We start from the raw sequence: 20,876 nt of genomic DNA, 5'->3' as shown, positions 1-20,876 counted from the left end.
CTGAGATGAGACTCAGAGGCCATGAAGTGTAAACAGTCTCCTTACCTGTGGCTTCCCTCCCTTGCTCAGTCAACCATAGCACAGCAATAATAAATGGAAAAACAGTTCAGAATGTTCAAATTGTGCATCTTTCTAGCCGGGCGTGATGGTGAACACCTTCAATCCCAGCTCTCAGAGGCAGAGGCAGGCAGATCTCTGTGAGTTCGAGGCCAGCCTGATCTACAGAGTGAGCTGCAGGTCAGTAAAAGATACACAGAGAGGGGCTGGAGAGATGGCTCAGTGGTTAAGAGCACCGGCTGCTCTTCCAGAGGTCCTGAGTTCAATTCCCAGCATCCATATGGCAGCTCACAACTGTCTGTAGCTCCAGTTCCAGGGCATCTGACCCTCACACCATTGAACATAAAATAATAATAAAATAAATTAAAAAAAAACACAGAGAAACTGTCTTGGAAAAAAATGTACATCGTTCTGAATAGTGTGGTTAAATCCTGAGCTGTCCTGCTGAGTCGTGTCTGGAAGCACGGAGCTCATGCTGTGTGTGCACACACCCGTCACTTGGACCAGATGGGCTATCGCTGTGTCACCAGACTGGTGTTCAGCTGACCTTTGTTATGCTTCCCAGTGGCCCTAGCATCAGGAGTGGAGATGCATACAAGGTGCCAGGTGTGAGACATGGAAGGACGCTGGGCCCCACTTGGCTGCAGGGCACACCCTTTGGGTCAGTCTGCCTGAGTTCTCGGCACCCTCTGGGAGCCATAGGAGGGTGGAAGCTGCTGTAATTCAGAGTTGTGTAGTACACATCCAGAATGCTGTGACTGTCACCAAGTTTAGGTTTTTCCTTTTTAAAAAAACAAACCAACAAGCAAACAGGGTTTCAGGTAATCCAGGCTGGCCTCAAGCTTGCTCCGGTGCAAAGATGACCTTGAACTCCTGAGCCTCCTGCCTCCCAAGTAAGGGGTCTGCAGCTGTATGCCACCATGCTTGGTTATTTCAGAACATTTTTTACCCTGTGCCAAGGTCGGTGTTCCCTGCGTGCCCGGCTAGCGCAGTCCTAGCAGCCAGCATGCTGCCGGGCTGGGCACTCCCTCCCAGGGGGCCGTGCCGCGCGAGGGCTGCAGAGCCGACTTTGTTCCCCAGTGCAGTGTTTCTGAGGTTTACTCACGCGGCAGCCTATGCCATCTTTGTAGCTCTCTCTGCTGAGCAACATTGTTCTGTGTGGATGGATCCTGCTTTATGGATCCTCGCATCGGGTGAGGCGGGTGAAGAACAGGGTCACCTGAGCACCAGCATGGTGACACGATAATGGCCCATCTGGTAACAGAGATGTTCCTACCTGATTTTCGTGTCTACGTGGCATGGGCCCTGTGCTCCCAGGCAGGCCTCAGCAGGGCAGTCAGAACGGCTTCAGCTTCTGCCTCTTCTCATCATCACAGCTTTTCTGTTCTTCGTTGCATTTATTTTATCTATTTATTATTGGGTGGAGGTTAAAAGACACCTTGTGGGCCTCTGTTCTCCCCTCTACCATGTGAACTCTGGGGATCAACTGAGGTCGTTGACTTAGCAGCAAGTAGGTTTATGAACTGAACCCTCTCGCCTGCCCTTCTTTTCTGTTTAAAACAAGAAAACAATAGAATTCCTGGGTCCTATAGGCAACTCCGTGTTTCACATTCTGAGGAACTGCTGGCTGCTTTTTGGAAGTAGCCATGATGCTTGATGTCCGCCCCCCTCCTCCAGCGGGGTCTGAGGTGGTCTCCCCTAAAGCTTCATCAGCTAACTGTTGTCTGACTTCTGACACAGTGGTCCCTGCATCCCTCAGGTGTCTGTGGGGTTGACACAGTGGACAAAGTTCCAAGCTCCCAACGACAGTGGGCAAGAGCTTGTTCCTTGAGGGGCTGTTTTGGAGGCCTAGCACTTGTAGGTGCTCAGCTGAAGGAATCAGACTGTTTGGGGAGCTGGGACTGCAGACCCCACCCTCTGAGAGCAAGGCGGGGTGGGGGTGTGGAGGGATCTGCCCATGGGCCACCTGCTGTGCCAGGCTCCATGCTTCTCATGGCCTTCTGCCCTGGGTCAGGGCTTACAGAAGGGAGACTGAGTGAGGGTCAGGTGGGCAGCTTGCCGAGAAGGGAGGCTCTTACGGGGGCCGTGGTGTCAGGTCCCCTGACCCTTTGAGGTTAATGAGGTTATTAAGTTTATATAAGCAAAGCAAACAAATCACACCTCAGAGAGGTAAACTTCTGCCCCAGGTCACGCAGCTGCAGAAAGCCAGTGCTGGGGTTTGGACCCTCCTTGGTCTAGCTTGAGTCGTTGCTCATTTGGAAGACCTATGCGACTCCCAGGAATCAGGTTGGAAACGGGGTGGGAGGGGGCAAGTGTGGTCCTAGGCAGGGTCCAAGTGCTCTGCCCGCCAGACCTCCATTGGTGTTTTATGTGAGTCTTTCTGTGTGCCTCAGTTTCTACATGGATATGGGAATGGTGGTTCCTGAGGCCTCCACTGCCCAGAGCATCAGACTCTGGCCTGTTTGGCCTCTTATATGAAGTAGCTCTCCTCCTATGGTGCAGATTTGGGAAGGATGGGACCCGAGGCCCTAGCATATGAGCTCACATGAGGTAAATAACCTGTTAGACTCATAGAGAAGGAGCTGCTACGGCTGGAGGTAGCAGAACAGTAGGGGCTGGTGGGGCTCAGCTAATGTTGGTTTCGTATCTTAGTCCCATTGCTGTGAGACTCAGGGCCAGTTCTCATGTGTGAAATGAGGGTAAGACCCCACCAGGGAGGGGTTTGTGAAGAGAACCGAGGCTGTGTGCATCCAATGAACAGGGCCCGTGGTGAGCGCTCCCTCTTGGGAGCATCACAGTAGTGATGGGGTGATCCAAGGGTCTTCCTGAAAGATGCCCTGGGATTCACTGTACTACAGCTTGGGCCCATGTGCCCTCTTGGAGGTTCAGGAATTCCCTGGCACGGGATTCAGACAGGGGGTCAAGTCCTGTTGGGGCACACTGGTGGTTAGCAGCCTTAGTGTCCTTATCTGTACACGAGATGAGAAGAACCTCTGACCCAGCATGGTCAAACAAGCCTACAAAGCCCACTGAGGTCCAGGATAGGAGCTGGGGTATCCCCTTGGCCAGAGGCCGAGGCCTCCATGGGTGGTTCTTCTTCACACAATTTGGGGCTGGGGACAGTGTGTCAAGGTGGTCTCAAGGGTGCCATACAAGAGCAGGTGGCTAAGATGGTGGGGTGGTGACAGAGTTGTCTCAGCCTGGGCTGAGGAGTTCTCTAGCTTTCTAGGACTGGTCAGTCCTTCATCCAAACGCAGGAGGCAGAATGTGCGCCATGGAGTGGCTGCCTGCACCCCATGTCTATGGTGGCTGGTGGGTGCCTGTGTCTAGGGCCAGCATGGTGAGGGTGATGGTCTGGAGGCAGCCAGGCCCACTAACCCCCAGCTACAGCCTTTTGGGCAATGTCCACAGAGGAAGAGGGCCGAGGAGGTCACTGACCAGCAGAGGGTGGGGGAACACAGGAGGCCATGCATGGGGTGGAGAACTGATAACCTTTCAAGACTGATGCAAAGCCCTGGGAAATGTTAGACAGCTCTAGACAGTCCGCTGGCCTCCGTGACAGTTTCCGCTAGGCTGGCTCAACTCCATGCACGTTTAGTAGCCTCCCTTTGGAACGCGAAGGTGATGGTATTAACTACTCACACATCCTAGGCCCATCTTCCATTATGGCACCCAAGGAAGGTCCTGCTGCCTTTGTTTTGTCTGAAAGGACAGGCTGACGGAGTTGGTGTCCATCCAGGGCCACTCAGGCAATGAGGGACCCAACAGCAGTCATTTCAGCAGCCCAGCTGTCCCTCTCCCGGCAGTCAACGGACGGACAACTTTTCTCTTTTCTGAAATACTCTTTCAAAACAAGTTTCATAAAAACCGAAAAAGCAAGCAAGCAAACTAAGAAAACACACAAAGTAACAGCTCCTGGAATGCATCCAGGCCTTTTAGGGGCCTAATGAGACAACATGGGTGTGTGAAAATACAGTTATTGACAGCTACATACTAGTCCATATCCCCTAACTTATTAACAGTCTCCTGTTGGGAATGTAAGTTGCTTCCAGTTTCCCCTCTTACAGAGAACACTGCCCTGGGGTCCAATTCTTGCCGGGGGGGTGGGGGAGGGCAGTCCCAGCAGGCTGGGGAAGGTCTGGGGTCCAGTTCTTGTGGGGCCCAGTCCCAGCAGGCTGGGGAAGGTCTGGCTTAGAGGGGTCCTGACTTGAACTTTGCAGCCTGAGATTTTTTTTCTCACTTTACCCAGGAGAAATAGAAGCATGTTTGGAAGTGGGGAGGCGTTCACTGTTGGGTTGGGTTGTGTGTGTGTGGGGGTCACTGCCACTGTAGGGATAGAGATTTTGGGGCACCAAAGAGTTGGGGAAGGTGATTGAGGGAGGCTTTGCTGACACCCCCTCCCCCAGCATCCAGCACCCAGCAGGAAGGGGTGCAGCTGCCATCTTGACTCCCTTTGTAGAAAAGTTGGCGGGCTGGGATGTACTAAGCGCGGGAGTGGGGGGTGGAGGGGTGGGGGGGCTGCCCTCTGTGCTGCCCTGTGGGGGTAGGGTAGGGTGGAGGGAGGGGGAGCTGGGAGTGTGAGTGGGAAGGGGTAGGGACTGAGGTATCTATGCTGTCATTGTCACCCCTGGCCATCCTTCTGCCCAGAGTCTGGCCACAACCCACATTCCTGCAGAGAGGCTATGGGTCTCCCTGGTGGAGCTGGTGAGCATGAGAGGCATTGAGTTCTCACAGGGTTGAGGGCCTTTGGGGACGGAGCACGGGGACCCTGGGGCTCTGCTGAGACCTTTCCTTTGCTAGCCCCACTCCAGGAACCAGCCATCACCCCTGTGTCTTTGGACGAGTCACTCCCCTTCTCCGCTGCTTGCCCAACTTCTCTGGACTGCTCCCCCTTCCCCACACCCATCTCTGCATCTTTGGGGAGAGGGAATTGAACACCACGATCTCACAGGCCTAGTTTAGACTTAAAATTGAGGTCTGGTGTGGGGACGGATGGGTGCTGTGTGAAGACCAGCTGAAGATGAGCCAGCACCGACAGTCCAGCTGACCACATGTGCTCCTTGTACACTGCCTGAGCAGATCCTCACAGCAGTTCTAGGAAGCATAAGGTATTATTGTCACTGTTAGTCAAATACAGGCTCAGGGAGGTTATATAGCTTGCCCAAAGACACCCAGCACATAGGTAGAGCTTGAGTTGAACCCAAGACAGTCTGAGCCTAAAGCTGGGCTCCCAGCCCAGCTCACATTGTCTCTGGTCACCAGGACAGTGGAGGCCCAGTCTGGCTAATTAGGAGAAGGAAGCTGGAGCAGAATTAATTACACTTGATTTTGTCCTAGCTTTTGCAGCATGATTAGCGGGGCACAGGGTGCTGGGCTCCTGGCCCCTGGCGGCTGACCTAATTTATGTGTCTGAATGCTTCTGCCCCTCTCCCTGTCTTTCCCCTCCTCCGGCCTCTCTCTTTAGCTTTCTGTGTGGCTTTGGCAATGCCACTCAACCTCTCTGAGCACCAACAGTTTCCTCTATGTCTGTCTCCTCCAGGAGGAAGAGGAGGCTGAGGCTTCAGTCCTGTAATTGTGGAGACATTAACATAACTGGCAATCAGCTGTCACTTAGTCACTTACCGGGTGTCCTGTTCATCATTTGCATTGTCCTGGCTGCTTTTCCCAGTGGCTCAAGATTCCTGCCCTTTCCATCTCATTTCACGACGATGGGGAACCGGAGGACCAGACTCTGCGCTGTCCTGTCTCTCTAGAAGGTCCTAGTGGGGGAGGAAGTAAAGATGGCCCCTTGGGACTTTGTTGGTGTCTTAGAAGGGCCTCTGAGTAAGGGAAGTGTCTCTGAGCCAGTGGCTGCTGCGGACTGATGGGATATGTCTGACACAAGGCCTCACCTAGCTTGGGCCTGGTGGGAGAGTTGGGGAGATGGAGGCGGAAGCGTTCTGCCCAGGCACTGGTGAGCCCAGCACCTCCCTGCTATGAGAAAAGGGGCCTGTGGGCCAGCAAGTGGTAACTAGGGGAGGCTCTTTACCACAGGGCCAGGCTCCCCACATCTCTGGGCAGGGGTCTGGTGTCTCTGAAGGTTGAGGCTGTGGGTCGGTTCCAGATGAATGTCATAAGGAGGGAGGAACATCGTTTCTGAACACCGGGAGTTTGTGCCGTTCTATGAGGGCAGAGCCATGAGTCTGGAGGGGCCTGCTCCAGCAGTGAGGAGCCTGTAGAGTTGTCGGGGTCTGGTGGCAGCTGGGACCAGCAATTATTTCTCTGGATCAGATCCCAACATAAACTATCTCTCTCTCTGGACTGGCGTGGAGGCGCGGGAATAAAGACACAACTCACATGGCTTCATCGGGAGGGAGATTTTCAGAGATCCCTCATGAAATCCTGAGTTCACATCCTGAGAAATCCCTCTCGCTTTATTCTCCAAACAGCTTTATATATCAAAACATAAACTGAGGGGGGAAATCATTAGCATTCTGTTTCCTAGGTAACCAGGTGAATGGCTTTTCGTCACGTCCACCTCTACCTGTGTCTCCTCTGTCACGTCTTCCCGGTCTGTGTGCTAGCTCAGTCATGTAGGCTTGAATTAGAATCTCTCTATTCAGGCATCCTCCAAATTACAGAGAAGGAGCAGAGCAGCATCCTGACCTTTTGTTAGGGTAGCGACAGCCTGTCTGGAAGGGGATGTGACCATCTCAGGTGTGGCCTACGGCTTGAGAGGTGGCTGCCATACCATATAGAAATATGAGTCTGTAGGGAGGGTGTGTGCTGTGAAACAGAGGCACTCGCTGGGGCCAAGCTTGAGAGCAGGTGGGGCTTGCAAGCACAGGCAGGTACTGAGCCCTGGCTGGGGTGAGTGGCAGGCCGGGCAAATCGGCTGAGCCACACCTGTAGAAAGCCTGGGCCCTGGCTGGGCATAGTGTGGCACCTGGGGAGAGGGACCAGGGTTGAGGGTGGTGCTCATGCCTCCATTAGAGGCCAGCCTGAGGATATTAACCCCTGGGGGTCGTGATGCCCATGGCCTGATGCGCAGGTCCCCACTGGCAGAAAACAACTGCTCATGGTGTGTGCCGGACCAGGGGGTGGTGCCGTGGGTGTGAGTGTGAAGGGGTCAGATTCAAGTTGTGATGCTTGTATTTGAGGGGCACAGGCAACACGAGTAAGAGCGCCATGTGGCCTAGGAGCATGCGTGTGGACAGGGCAGACATCGGCCCGTGGAGGTAAGCCTTGACACATGTGGTCCTGAGTCTGCTGAGTGGGGACAGTGGTAAGCCATTTGTTCCTGCCCTCTAAGGTGTGTGCACAACTGGGGTATGCTAGACACACAAGTGTGTGGGGCATACATTGCTGACAAGATCTACTGAGCATGTGCACTGGGGTCTGGCAGTGCTGTCTTTAACTGTCTCCATTGGGCTCTATGTCTGCTGAGGGGTATATGTGCGCACAGGTGTGTGTGTGTGTGTGTGTATGTGCAAAATTATATGTGTATGTTCTGGGGTATGTGTGTGCATGTGTGTATCTATAAGTGTGTCTGCTAAAGGGCATATATCCACTGGGATGTGTATGAATGGATAAGTATATGTGTGTGTGTGTGTGTGTGTGTGTGTGTGTTGTGTGTGTGTGTCTGCTGGGGTGTATGTATGTTGATGTGTGTGTGTGTGCTGGGGTGTGTATACATGTTTGTTTGTGTGCATGTGTGTGTGTGTGCTGGGGTGTGTATACATGTGTGTTTGTGTGCATGTGTGTGTGTGTGCTGGGGTGTGTATACATGTGTGTTTGTGTGCATGTGTGTGCATGTGTGTGTGTAGTTGAGTGTATGTCCAAAGGGGTGTGTACTTGTGTGTGTATGTCGTTCTTTGTGTGCCATGGTGTTGTGCTAGGGTGTGTAGCTTATACATGCACACATTAGCCGTGTCTCAGGCACTGTGTGTACACGCTGAGGCATGGGTGCCTGCAGGCTGCTTCATCACAGGAGTCTGTAGTCTGGCTCTGTGGAGAGCCACATGGAGGGTCAGACAGCGAGAGGCCAATGGGGTGCAGGGTACTAGGAGTCTGTTCTTTACGGGGGTGACAAAGAACTGTGCTCAGTCTGTGTGAAGCATTCAGGGATGAGATGCTGTCTGTGGCCCCCTTCTCGGTTTGTGACATTTAGGGTTTCTCCACTGCTGATTGAAGATTGTCGCCCTCCATCCCTTCTGCTGTCCCCTGGGAGTGAGCTAGCAGCATCACCAGTATTTTTGCAGCCATTATCTTGCGGAGACCCCCAGGGTGACCTCAGGGTGACTGGGCTATCAGCTCATCATGGAGGAAGGGTGTTTGGTGGAGGCATGTTTGGGAAATCACTGAGGCTGCCTCTCCCCAGAAGCCTCTGATGAGTGTGAGGCTAAATTGAGATGTGAGAATTTTCCCTCTCTCTTTCTCACCTCCCCTTTTCCCCAGGCCTGCCTGCTCTGGCCTTCCCCCTCTCCATCCCTGCTGTCCTCTGATCCTTCACCATCTCCCTCTCCCACACTCTCCAACCCTGTGGGGGAGCTGCAGCTTCTGGTCCTTAACTATGGAGAATATGGTTGTCATGGCAACCGTTGTCATGTCAATGGCTACTGAGCCAGGATGAATAGTATCTAGGTGAGTGCTACCTGAGTGGAGGCTGATAGGTTCATGAGAGGCTATATGCTCTTTTCTGAACTCGGAGCTGCATGGAACACCCCACTTCTCTCAATGCCCCCAAAGGCATGCCGGCATGCTGCCTTCAGTGGCTGCCTCTAGGTGAGTGTGTATTGGTGCATGTCTGTGTCTCTGGCTGTGTCACAGGCAGGGTCTCTGTGGCTTTGAAGCTGTTTCTAGGTTTATGCAAGCCCTTCTGAAAAGTATTGGTGGCTGGTATTATGTTGGCCACCGAGAAACCTTAAGTCCCCCATTTTGGCACCTGTGTTCACTCTTGTTTTGAGGTCTCTGGAACAACAGATCTCTTAGAACCTAACCTGTCTTGAAGGAGAGAAAGACAGAAATCCCTGCCTAGTCCCCATCCTGCTGTGATACCCGACTTCTGGCTGGACAGCTAGTGGGATGGGCATCCAAAACCCCCAAGAGACTCTAGCTTTCAGAAGCACGTGGCTCCTGCAGCCCCAGGACCTGGGGCGTGTGTGCTGGGCAGGGGTGAGCTGGCTGATGATGACGGGCTTGCTCTGAGCTCCTGGGATCTTGACAAAGGAGGAAGACCCAGTGATTAGTCACGGGGACAATTACACTAATTGTTCCACCCCGTGACTCACTGGTAGAAAGTAAATACTGATTAATTCATTAGTTCCAGACGTGCATGTATGTGTGTGTGTGTGTGTGTGTGTGTGTGTGTGTGTGGTGTATGAAGGGTATCGCCTGGCTCCCTGCCCTGGCTGGATTGGCTGGGTCTCCGGAGCAGGTGCTGGTGTACCAGGGCCCATGAGTGGCAGGGGTGTGAGATGCTGAGCGCAAAATGCTGTGCATATTTAGTTCCTCCCCTTGCTTGCATAATTTCCTGCCTACCCCCGATAGCTGGGGCTGATACCCAGGCACTAACTGAGACCTCCTGATCCCTGGGATCGGTTTTCATTGTCACATGCAATTGCTCTGGAAAATGATTGACTTCCAAGGGAAACCCACCCACTGGCTAGACACGGGGCCCTCTGTGACTTCTCAGCCCCACCCCCAGCCATCCCAGCTCCAATGCTGCCCCCAGGAGCTAAACATGTCTCCTAACTCCAACTCTGTCCTTAGCCTACTCAGTACCAGGAACCTTGCTGGACATGCAGCCCCTCCTCGTAGAGTATATCCTTCATAGAGGGTGAACGGGGACAGCCCTCGACTTCAGTACTTCAAAGCAAAACTGCTCATGAGCATCAGGCGTCATGACTTGGGAGCGTAGGATGCTTTTCAGAAGTGACTTTGGAGGTGGGAGTTGGAAGGATGCCGTAGGCAGAGACCAGCATGACTGAGAAGAAATGAGGGACCAGGAGCTGTGGAAGGTGCTAGGTGAAGCTGAAGGGCAGTCAGGGCCAGTCTGAGGGAGGCAGCTGCCTTGACCACTCCAGGATGTCTTCAGCTTCCCTTGCCTGTGTGCCTTTCTCTCTGGATTTCAGTTTGTAAGATGTAAATGCACTTGGCTTCGAGCTCACACCAGCGTGGGGACCATGGCCAGGGTACACAGCACATCAGGGCCACTTAGGGAGTCCACATACCTGTCTCTGAGGTCCTTAGTGCTGGCTGCAACTATGGGTTTCTAAGGAGGGGGTACAGTTAGAGCTGGCAGTGCCAGCTCCAGGCTTCCTAGGTTCCGACTCTGAAGGGGTCATAGGCCTGGGGAGCTAGACCCTAGCAGAAGTCTACTGACCCCTGGAAGTAGAAGTGTGGAACCCGAGCAGATGCTGGGCCCGCATATGCTGTGGGATTAGGCAAGCAGGAGCTAACATTTCTGTTAGGGGACAAGCTGGGGCTGGCTCAGTGTGAGCAGCCTCCTCTCCCCTATTCTAGAACTTCTCTCCCGGACCCCAAGTCTCCCCAGCACTGTCTGTCTACCTTCCTGCCTTTGGCAATTTGGAGTACCATTTAGATCCCAAACCTCATTTAACTCCTAGCCCTCTGAGCAGCTGAGCCTCAATTTTCTCAACTGTGGATTGGGCTGGTGCCTGCCCCCTTCCCAGTCCATCTTGAGGATTCCTTGGGATCTTGTCGGTGGGTGCTCTTCACACAGAGATGACTGTGGACCTGTGTTGAGTCTGCAGGATGCCAGGGTATTCTTGTCACTGTGCACGATGAGGAGCCACTTTTCGTCTGCTGAATGCGGAAACTAAAGCACAAAGGGAATGGATAACCTGCCCCGTTTGCAAGCAACCTGTCTTGGTTTCAGACTCAGCACTGTGTGCTCTGAGCCCATCCTGTGTAAGGGGCCCTTTGCTGTGGTGCAGGCAGCCGGTGGTACCTGGTGGCAACTGGCTGGTAAGGGAGAGCCCTACTGCCATGGCCTTGGGTAGGTGGGAAATGGCTACTCGCTGACACCCAGCTCTCTGAAGCACATAAGGGTCACTCTGCCCGTGAATGTGCCTGCTGTCTCTTGGGCCTGTACAGGCCAATGCTTTGGGTGCCTAGCCCCGTGTGTGTCTGCACCCTCCCAGGCTCAACGCTGGCGCAGCGAGAACTTTGAGAGGCCGGTGGACCTTGAGGGTTCAGGGGACGACGACTCGTTTCCCGATGATGAACTGGATGACCTCTACTCGGGGTCTGGCTCTGGCTGTAAGTAATCCCCAGGTCTCCCTGCCTGTCTCGGGCATCTAGTACCAGCCCAGGAGCCTTTAAGGCCACTTGAGTGAATCTTGTCACTGTATGGAGGTCAAGACCTCAAGAAGGAAGAGGGCAGAGCATCCTTCTGGGTGGGAGTAGTCTTGGGAAGCTCTCAGAGCCCGGGACTCTTGTTCTGTGTCTGTGTGTGCAACCTAGGCCTGACCCCAATGCTGGGGCCTCTGCACTAACTACATATGAAGGACATGGGAAGTCCTCAGCAGGGATGACTTTTTGATCTAGTCTAGAGCAGGTGGCCCCTTGGATCCATCAGCAGTGGCCAAGCTCAGGTTGAGGACAGAGCTACTAAAGGGCCTCAGGGACCCGGGATTGGGTTGCTGTCATGGGGAAGGCCAATCAGCTATGGGTCAGACACTGATGTCTGTCTACCTTCCTGCCTTTGGCAATTTGGGGTACCAAATTGATCTAGCAGCTCTACCCCAACCTTGTGATAAGGCAGTTGGATGACTTCTGACTTTTATGGTGCCCCCCAATCTTCCTACTTGCTGAGGAGTTTATCTTCCTCTCAGAGGCCTTGGGAGGTGGGGACATGAGTCAGTGTGGCCCTGGAGATGGGATCAGAGAGGGTGTCGAAATGGGCCCAGCCAGAGGACGGGTGTCTAATGAGGTTGTCCCAAGCTCATGCTCCTGAGCTGGCTGCTCCAGCTCTGCTTCCGGCCTCCCTGGAGTTGCTGCTTCAAACTGCTCCCTCGCTAACCTGGTACCCTCCTCTGAAGTCTCCCTTCCACCTGCTCAGCCCTCAACGACCCTGGCTCCCCTTGGCCGCTCCTCACACCTCCTCACTCGCTCCTCTCTCCCCTTCCCAGTCTCTTATCTTATCCCTCCCAGAATCATTTATGTGACCTGGGAAATGGGGAAATGCCCCTCAAGATGCCCTCATCCCCTCTGGTCCTCTGCTTATGCCTGGGAGGCGGGATGACTCAGTGTCCCTACTGCCTTGAGTTTGTACAGGACATGTCCTTGCCTCTGGCCCTTCCCAAGAGCCAGGCCTCGTCCTGTAACCGTGAGTGGAGTTACAGGGCAGAGGCTTTACTCACCAGTCTCTAGGTCTCAGAGTGGGTTGGCAGAGTCAGAGCAGACTGCCTGGAAGTGGCGGCCCTCTCGCGGATTTTGGCTAGGCACAGGCTAACTCATCGATCAAACCACCTCCTTTCTCTCCTGTTTTCCTGGGGAAACTGGTTAGAGAGAGATGTGCTGCTGGGAAGGCAGTGCTGCCTGGGGATCTCGCGGTGAGGAGCACCCACTCCCCAGGGCTCTCCCTCTCCCCACTCCCCTCAGACTTCGAGCAGGAGTCTGGCCTTGAGACAGCCATGCGGTTCGTTCCCGACATGGCCCTGGCTGCACCCACTGCGCCTGCCGTGCTCCCCACGACAGATATCCAGCCCGTGGATACCCCGTTTGAGGACCTCCTTTCTGAGCACCCCAGCCCGGAACCAGTTACCAGTCCCCCGCTGGTGACAGAGGTGACAGAAGTCCTGGAAGAACCCAGCCAGAAAGCCACCACCATCTCCATCACCACATCTACCACGGCTGCCACTACCACGGGGGCCCCTACTATGGCCACGGCACCTGCCACAGCAGCCACCACTGCCGCTAGCACTCCCGCGGTACCCCCTGCCACGGCCACCACCGCTGACGTAAGGACCACCAGCATACAGGGGCTGCTGCCTCTTCCCCTGACCACAGCTGCCACAGCCCAGGCCACTACCCCACCGGCACCCTCACCGCCCACTACTGTGGCTGCCTTGGACACGGAGGCCCCCACACCTAGGCTGGTGAGCACAGCTACCTCGAGGCCACGAGCCCTTCCTCAGCCAGTCACCACCCAGGAGCCTGATGTTGCTGAGAGGAGTACCCTGCCCTTGGGGACCACCGCTCCTGGACCCACGGAGGTGGCTCAGGTGAGAAGAGTGGAAGAGGGTGTTCGTGCAGAGTGAGCAGAGGTGGGTTGGGCAGGGACTGGGAGGTGCCAGGGGTGAGCCAGGCAAGGTGGGTCTGGTGTATATGCTGAGTGTGAGCCTCTGGATGGGGTGGGGTGGGGTCTGAGGTCAGAGAGCCAGGACAGGTGGGTGTGGTTACTATTGAGCCAAGATACCAATAGGGGATTAGGTGGATTTGTGGGTTGGAGTTGGGGAATGGTGTGGGTGGACCTTGCTGGGGGTTCAGGTCTGGCGTGTATTAAGGGATTTCCAGGCTTGCCAGAGCATGCTGGCACATGCCTTAAATCCCAGTACTTGGAGACAGAAGTGGGCAGATCTCTGTGAGTTCGAAACTAGCCTGTCCTACAGATTAGTTCCAGGCAGAGCTACATAGTGAGACCCTGTCTCAAAACAAAACGAAGCAAACAAAAAACAAAGAATAAAAAAGAGGCTGTCAGCCTGAATTTTAAACCCTCTGCCATCTTTTTTTTTTTTTTTAATCTTGAGACATAATGAGCTGGTGGTTGGTCCTTTCTATGCCTTCAACTCTTTATCTTTGAGGGAAAGACCAGAGAAGGTAGTAGATGTGGTAGCACACACCTGTTATTCTAGCACTGGGAAGCTGAGGCAGGAGGATTGCTGCAAGTTCAGGTCAGCCTGGGCTACACAGAAAAACTATTTCAGAGACAGAGGTAGAGACAGAGAGAGACAGGGAGAGAGAGGCCTGTCATTGTTTGCAGATGGCATTTCCTGACACGTGGCTGTTCTTAGAACCAACTAGGTGCTCAGCCGTTATCACGGTCACCTTCAACATGGTTGTTGTCATCAGCATGAGCTGAGGGTGACTGAGTGGGTGCTGAGGGGGAACACCTGGCTTCCAGGTGCACAGCATTGTTCCTGAGTACTTCCACCACCCCTCCATCATGGTGATGTCATCACCTCTTTACAGGTGAGGCAGAGGAAGTCATTTTTCTAGGTCCCTCAGGTAATGGTTGAATCAGGATTCAAATTCTGGCAGGGGTCTCCTGGAGCTGGGGCTCCTGAAGCTGGGGGCTTCTGAGGCTGAGGCTCCTGGAACTGGGGGCTCCTGAAGCTGGGGGCTCCTGGAGCTGGGGCTCCTGAAGCTGGGGCTCCTGAAGCTGGGGGTTTCTGGAACTGAGGCTCCTGAACTGGGGGCTCCTGAAGCTGGGGCTCCAGGGCTAGGGTTAGGCTGAGAAGGGCAGGGGGGATTGTGGGTCATTAGGGGAGGAAGATTCCAGGGGCTACAGCCTAGCGTTTGTACCACGAACGTGCAAAGGAAGTCATGTGCTGGCACGGGCCTGTGATTCCAGCGCCTGGGAGGTGGAGGCAGGAGGATTAGAGGTTTAAAGTTGCCCTTCCCTATGTAACCAGTTCTAGGTCAGTCTAGGCTACATGAAATCCTGTCTGGAAAAACAATGTGTGTATGTCCAGGGCTGGAAGGAGACATGATGACTCTGGAGAGCCACAGAGAACCCTGCCATCAACCTCACAGGGGCCCTGAGGCTGAGGAGTTGCCCTTGGAGCCCTGCAGTCCCTCTTGGGGCCCCAGCCAGCCCTATGGGACACAGTCCCAGGGCCTTCCTTCAGAGAGGGGGCCTCACAGGAAGAGGAAACAATAGCAAGCCATGGAGCCCAGAACCAGATGCAGGTGTAGCCTTGTGAGAAGTCCACCCTCACCACACCCTCATGAAGCAGCTGTGCCCCTCCCCCCAGCAGTCCCCGCAGACCAGCGTCTTCCCCTCAGCCCCCGGCTGCTCTCACTAGCAGTGTGGAGCTGTACACCACTGGTCGCGAGGTCGGTTTGGGGATACCAGCTCTTACTCCCTCAGCTTTGCTCAGGGACTGGCTTCCAGGTAAAGGGACCAACTTATGTGTGGGGAGAGAGCCAGGCTTAGCAGCTCCCCCCCCAACTCCTACTCCTGGACAGGAATCTACCAAGGATTGTTCTAAGGCAGCTGGAGAGGAAGTCATGGGGACAGGATGGGGACAGGATGTGGCCAGCCTGACAGCAGAAATATAAGGTCCAGTGATTGGAAGCACAGACTCTGGAGTTAGATAGGTCTAGATTTTGGTTCTTCTTCCACCTTGTGTTTACTGTGTGTCCTTGAGAAAGTCACCCAACCTCTCTGGGCTTGTTCACCACTCATCCCTTCTTTGTAGGGCACTGAGGTCTGAGCATGGTAAGTGCTGGCCCCACCTGGTGGAGGCGTGGTGAAGGTTTGTGTGTGGAGCATCCTGGGAGGGCTTGGTCTTAACCCCAGGTCATACCACCCCATCTGCAGACCCCGACTCCAGAGTCCCTGCTGACCACGACCCAGGAAGAGTCAGAGGTGCCGGCGAGCGGAGGGCCCAGTGGGGACATTGAGCTGCAGGAAGAGACCACACAGCCCGACACAGCCAATGAAGTGGTGGCCGTGGGAGGAGCTGCGGCCAAGCCCTCACCTCCACTGGGGACACTGCCCAAAGGTGCCCGCCCAGGCCCTGGTCTCCATGACAACGCCATTGACTCAGGCAGCTCAGCGGCCCAGCTTCCTCAGAAGAGCATCCTAGAGCGGAAGGAGGTGCTCGTAGGTAAGGCCAGGCTCCAGGTTGTGGATGGGGTAGGGGTACAGGGCAGGGGGTGGGACCCGGGAAGGGAGAGCAGGGACTTTACCCCAGAATCTCCCCCATTCCTCTCTCCGTCTTCCTCCTGCGTTCTTCCCTCCCTCTAAAACTTTCCTGATACCCTGTGACCCTCCCTTAGACAGACTTTGGACTCCTGCTTTTTGGAGTCGCCTGATTGACCCTGTACGACATATTTACTCAGTGCTAATCTCTGCCCTGTCTTTTGGCTTGACCTTTAACCCAGCTTGACCCAAGGCTTTGATTCAAGATTCCCTGGTGGAATCTCCCATTTCCTCATGGAGACAGTGGGAGGTCGGTCTGGCAGTGTAGGGGACGGGGCCTTTCCTTCCGGATGGTTCTAAGGTATCATCTGAAAGACAACCTATGATGTTTGACACTGACAAGGACCAGGGCACCTGCCTCCCTCCTAGGAACAGTCTTACCAGTGTGCTGAGTCATTGGATAGGAGTTGGAAATAGCAGGCGACTCCAGACCCACGGTCCTTAGCCTGCTCGCCCCTCTCCCTCTAAGCCGCCTCGGGCCTTTGACCTCTGTCTCTTTCTTCACAGCCGTGATCGTGGGTGGGGTGGTGGGCGCCCTCTTCGCCGCCTTCCTGGTCACACTGCTCATCTATCGCATGAAGAAGAAGGACGAGGGCAGCTACACCTTGGAGGAGCCCAAGCAGGCGAGCGTCACGTACCAGAAGCCTGACAAGCAGGAGGAATTTTATGCTTAGCAGAACCACAGTGCCTCCTGCAGCCACCTTGCCCAGTCCTCGGCCCCCACAACAGCCCAGGCTGGGCCTGGGAAGGAGCCTGGCCCTGCCTCCTTCTGCCCAAGCTGCCAGCATAACACAGATGGTTCTAAGGAACGGGGCGCTGCCATCTGCCCCAGACTGTGCCCTTACGAGCTCCTCTCCACTTCCACTCCCTCCAGCCTGGGCCTTCAGGATCGATCTTGTGTCCCGTGGACAAGAGGAAGGAAGCACCACCCAGAGCTGTTGGTAGAAACAGGGGCAGGGCCAGGGCTAAGATGGCCCACAATGCTTGCTGATGTCCTCTTCTTGCTACAGAGGCTGCCATGCTGGCTTCCTGGACCAAGACATGGCACATCTAGCCCCCCAAATCAAAATCAGCTGCTGCAGCCTTGAGCTGCTGTCCCAAGGCCTTTCTGGGCGGGAGGGTGTCTTTTGTCACCAGCCTGAGCTCATTGTGGGGTCACTGTCCCCTCTCTCTCCCCTGCCCGGTGCACACGTTCCCAGGCTGCACCTCTTTCTGCATTGCCTCCCAGGGAAAGGGCTTCCTCAGTGCACAGGGCATCCAGTGGTGAGGGAGGCCACTCTGGTGTCCCCCTTGAGAGGGGCTGCCACAGAGCCCCTGACAGTCACTGCTCTGCGTCACACAGGAGACAAACACACACCAGTCTTGACCACCCAGCCAGTGAAACATCACACACATGCGCCTCCTTCACGCCGCGCTGACGCCCTGCCGCTTCTGCCATGCAGGCCACTGTCATCATCACCAGTGGTGACTATGCCACCTTCCTCCCGCTCTGTCTCTTTACACCCACCCTTTGGTCCTGCACCTGGCTCCTCTAACCATCTGGGTCGCCGAGGAAGGCAGGGCCAAGTTGTAGGCATCAGCCCATATTGGGTCCCCCAGAGTCACCCCTACTCCACTCGGTTCCCCACCATGTCACCCACACCAGCCGGACTGATACTGATCCCGGCTGACATCAGACACAATCCCACACAGATGCAGTCTCCCTCCTCTCTGTGGCTCACAGGGAGGGAGGTTTGGGGCTAGCCTCCACCAGCCAAATCTGAAGGAAGAAGGCTTGATGCCTCAAGCCAGGCTGAAGGCTGGGAAGGGAGCTAGGTTCTCCCATGACCAAGGAGCTGTGTGGGTTGTCCCTGGTCTCCATGTATCTCCTTTCTGCTCTGAGCCAGGAGCCATCTCTGCCTCCCAGGACACATGTCTCCAAAGTGCCTGTGAGGGTGGGCCTCTGCCCAGGCCCTCTGTGTCCCCTGCCCTGGCCTGGCAAGGCCTACCCACTCTGGGTCCTCTGTGGACACAACTGACCAGGCAGCTTGGCAGTTCTGGCTACAACTGGATGGACCCACAGCTTAGCAGGCTCATCCCATTGCTGTAGGCCCTGAGAGCAGTCGATGGGGACAGGGGTGTCACAGGCCCCAAGTCTACCTTCCTGTCTTTGTTACCCTTAGAAGTGGGGTTGTTTCAGAGATATTTTAAATGTCAAGTCACATTCTCTTGGGGAAGGGGGTGTGCCATGAGAGCTCTCCAAAGGGACAGGGCTTAGGTTATGATTGGTCAGCACCCCTCCCCCATCTCTCACACATGTCCCAGGTTTAGTCAGGTGACTACCTGTTATTTCTGTTTCCTTTTAAAGATAGCTCGACAGCGGACTTAGAATGAGGACCCACATCTGGGCAGTGGAGGCAGGATCTAGGCCATCAACACAGCTTGTCTTTCTGGGGTGGGAGGGCTCCCACTCTCAGGCTCTGCTCTGTCTTCCAGACCCCATGATGCCCTTGATGGGGCTTAGAGCTTGGTAAGGAAACCAGCTGGCCCAGACCTTGAGGAGGGGAAGTCAGAGTCCTAGGCCTGTGACCCGGAGGAGGGAGCTTGGCCAAGGTCTTCCCTGAAGCAGGAGAGCTGGGTAGGGAGCAGAGGAGAGCCGGTGCCCCTGCCCCTACCCCCTACTCCTGGCTGCCCTCCTGGGGACTGGAGCTTTGGTGGGGAGACTGGGGAGCTAGGGGAGGCAGCCTCCAGGTGCTCAGCCCCCTGGGACACCAGTACCAGGGCGGGAGACCCCCAGCCAGAGCCCACTTCTCACACCTCAGGGTGGCTCTGGCCTTGGGGCTGTGGGTTTGGCCACCTGGTGCCAGCACTTTCCTGTGTCCTCTGCATTTGAAAGAAGAGGCTGTGGTCCTCATGTATGGGGCCCAGGCACCAAGGCCTATGTCTAGGCTTTAGGCTGGTGAAATCTGACCTGAAGGTTAGCAGTGTGTGCAGCCCAAATGCCCTGGAGCAGCCCGATGAGGCCAGGACGATTTAGGAGAGCTCGGTTCAAAGGGTGAACTGAGGCTCCTTTTCAGTGCAATGTGGGGGCAGGGTCCTCACCCTGCCCCAGAAACAAGGTACGCACAGAGCCTGCCCACACGAGTCCAGAGACACCTCAGTGCTCTTGGGAAGGTGTTCAGGACGCTGGCATGCCTGGAAGAAAAGTGCATTCTGAATGGGAGGAGTGGATATGTCTTGGACCTCTCCAGGTCCTGGTTTTTCCAAGAGAGCAAGACAAGCTGGGGCCAGAGAGCCGCAGATCTAGGCTTCATCTCTCTTGGGGGGCCAGACTAGGGACTCTATGTGCAAGGTTGATCACCTTTGATTGCCAGAGGCATGTGGGGTGACAGCCAGGACTGGCTGGGCAGACCTGCAGAGCTTAGGAAGCTGGGGCCAGACCCCTTAGGCTTAGCTTAGCTGTCCACCAGGCCTCCAGACTGGGGCTCCCACAGAGAGCAGAGCCAGCATTGCTTTCAGGGCAGGGGTGGCTGCCTAGGCTGTCCTGGCTTTCCCCTGGGATGTGCCTCCCCAGCCTTGGTGTCTGTAAATAGAAGCCCACACTGTACAGATTATAGAGATGCCCAAACTGGGCCCTGGAGTCACCATCTGAGGGGCTGATGGCCTGGCCTCCCCCAGGTGCCCTCTGGGTGCTTGGGTGTGCCTGGCCCCAGCGTGGTGAATGCATGTATATACTTTTTGTAGACAGTGTGGCTCCAGAGAGCCCCCGAGACAGTGTCCCCCCACTGGTTCATCCTCTCTCCTGTACAGAGCCCACCCCCCAGCCCCTGGGCAACCAGGCACGGGGGTTTCCTCCCCTCCCCAGGCTCTTCCTACCCTTTCTTCCCCTATAACCTGTTTATTAACCATCCCTGTCCTGAGTTCATGGCCAAAATTTAAATAAGAAATGGAGGAAAGACAGTTGGATAAAGATTCCAAGGCCAGGTCCACCCCACTGCGGGTGCCCATCCACCCCTGCCTTGGGAAGGACACGACTTGCTTTGTTTGGTTTTCTGTTTGTTTTGTTTGTTTTTTTAACATTTCCCTGTGCTGTGCCCATTTATAAGAGGAAATAAAATTAAGCTGAAAAGATGCTGTGTGGTCCATGTGTGAGATTAATAGCAGGTCCCTTGGGAGGTTCACCTCGCGCCTTAGCCGCTGTGCCTTTGGGGAGAGGGAGAATTTGACCCAGGGGCAATGGATTAGCGTCCTGCTGAGAGCCTTGAGGTGAAAACTGCGGTTGTTGAATGGAGGGGAAGTGGTGCTGAGTGCGGCTGTGTGTGAGGGTGTGTGTGATTGTGCGGCTGTGTGTGAGTGTGTGTGTGATTGTGCGGCTGTGTGTGAGTGTGTGTGTGATTGTGTGGCTGTGTGTGAGTGTGTGTGTGATTGTGCGGCTGTGTGTGATTGTGTGGCTGCGTGTGAGGCTGTGTGTGATTGTGCGGCTGTGTGTGATTGTGCGGCTGTGTTTGATTGTGCGGCTGTGTTTGATTGTGCGGCTGTGTGTGATTGTGCGGCTGTGTGTGATTGTGCGGCTGCGTGTGAGGGTGTGTGTGATTGTGCGGCTGTGTGTGATTGTGCGGCTGTGTGTGAGGCTGTGTGTGATTGTGCGGCTGTGTGTGAGGCTGTGTGTGATTGTGGTTGGGTGGGGGTTGTGGTTCACCCCCCCCCAGATGGGGGAGACTCCAAGTTCAGGCCACCAAGAACATTTTGGCCTATAGGATGTGGAAATGGGAGCCATGCAGGAGGAGGCTGTGCCTTGGGGCATGATATGCTCATTCTTGTATCCAGGTGGTGGCATTCCCCTGTCTCGGCTCTGGGCAAGCCCCTCTGCTCTCTGAGCCCATTTCCCTAGCCACAAAGTGGGACG

At 55.1% G+C, this 20,876-nt stretch overlaps 1 protein-coding gene across 1 annotated transcript in view; it reads left to right on the top strand.

Moving 5' to 3' along the window:
* Sdc3 (syndecan 3) overlaps window positions 1-20,072 on the top strand; it is a 35,505-nt gene extending 15,433 nt beyond the window's left edge. The window contains exons 3-6 of the mRNA XM_013348312.2: window positions 11,202-11,319; window positions 12,664-13,286; window positions 15,608-15,896; window positions 16,499-20,072. Coding sequence (XP_013203766.1) covers window positions 11,202-11,319; window positions 12,664-13,286; window positions 15,608-15,896; window positions 16,499-16,665 — 1,197 coding nt within the window. The 3' untranslated portion in view covers window positions 16,666-20,072. The remainder of the gene's footprint in view (window positions 1-11,201; window positions 11,320-12,663; window positions 13,287-15,607; window positions 15,897-16,498) is intronic.
* The last annotated feature ends 804 nt before the right edge of the window (window positions 20,073-20,876 follow it).

Source organism: Microtus ochrogaster, chromosome 10, assembly GCF_000317375.1.
Source record: "Microtus ochrogaster isolate Prairie Vole_2 chromosome 10, MicOch1.0, whole genome shotgun sequence".
Lineage (NCBI taxonomy): Eukaryota > Metazoa > Chordata > Mammalia > Rodentia > Cricetidae > Microtus > Microtus ochrogaster.
Note: the sequence above shows the minus strand (reverse complement) of the source record. Positions and strands in the feature narration are given on the sequence as shown.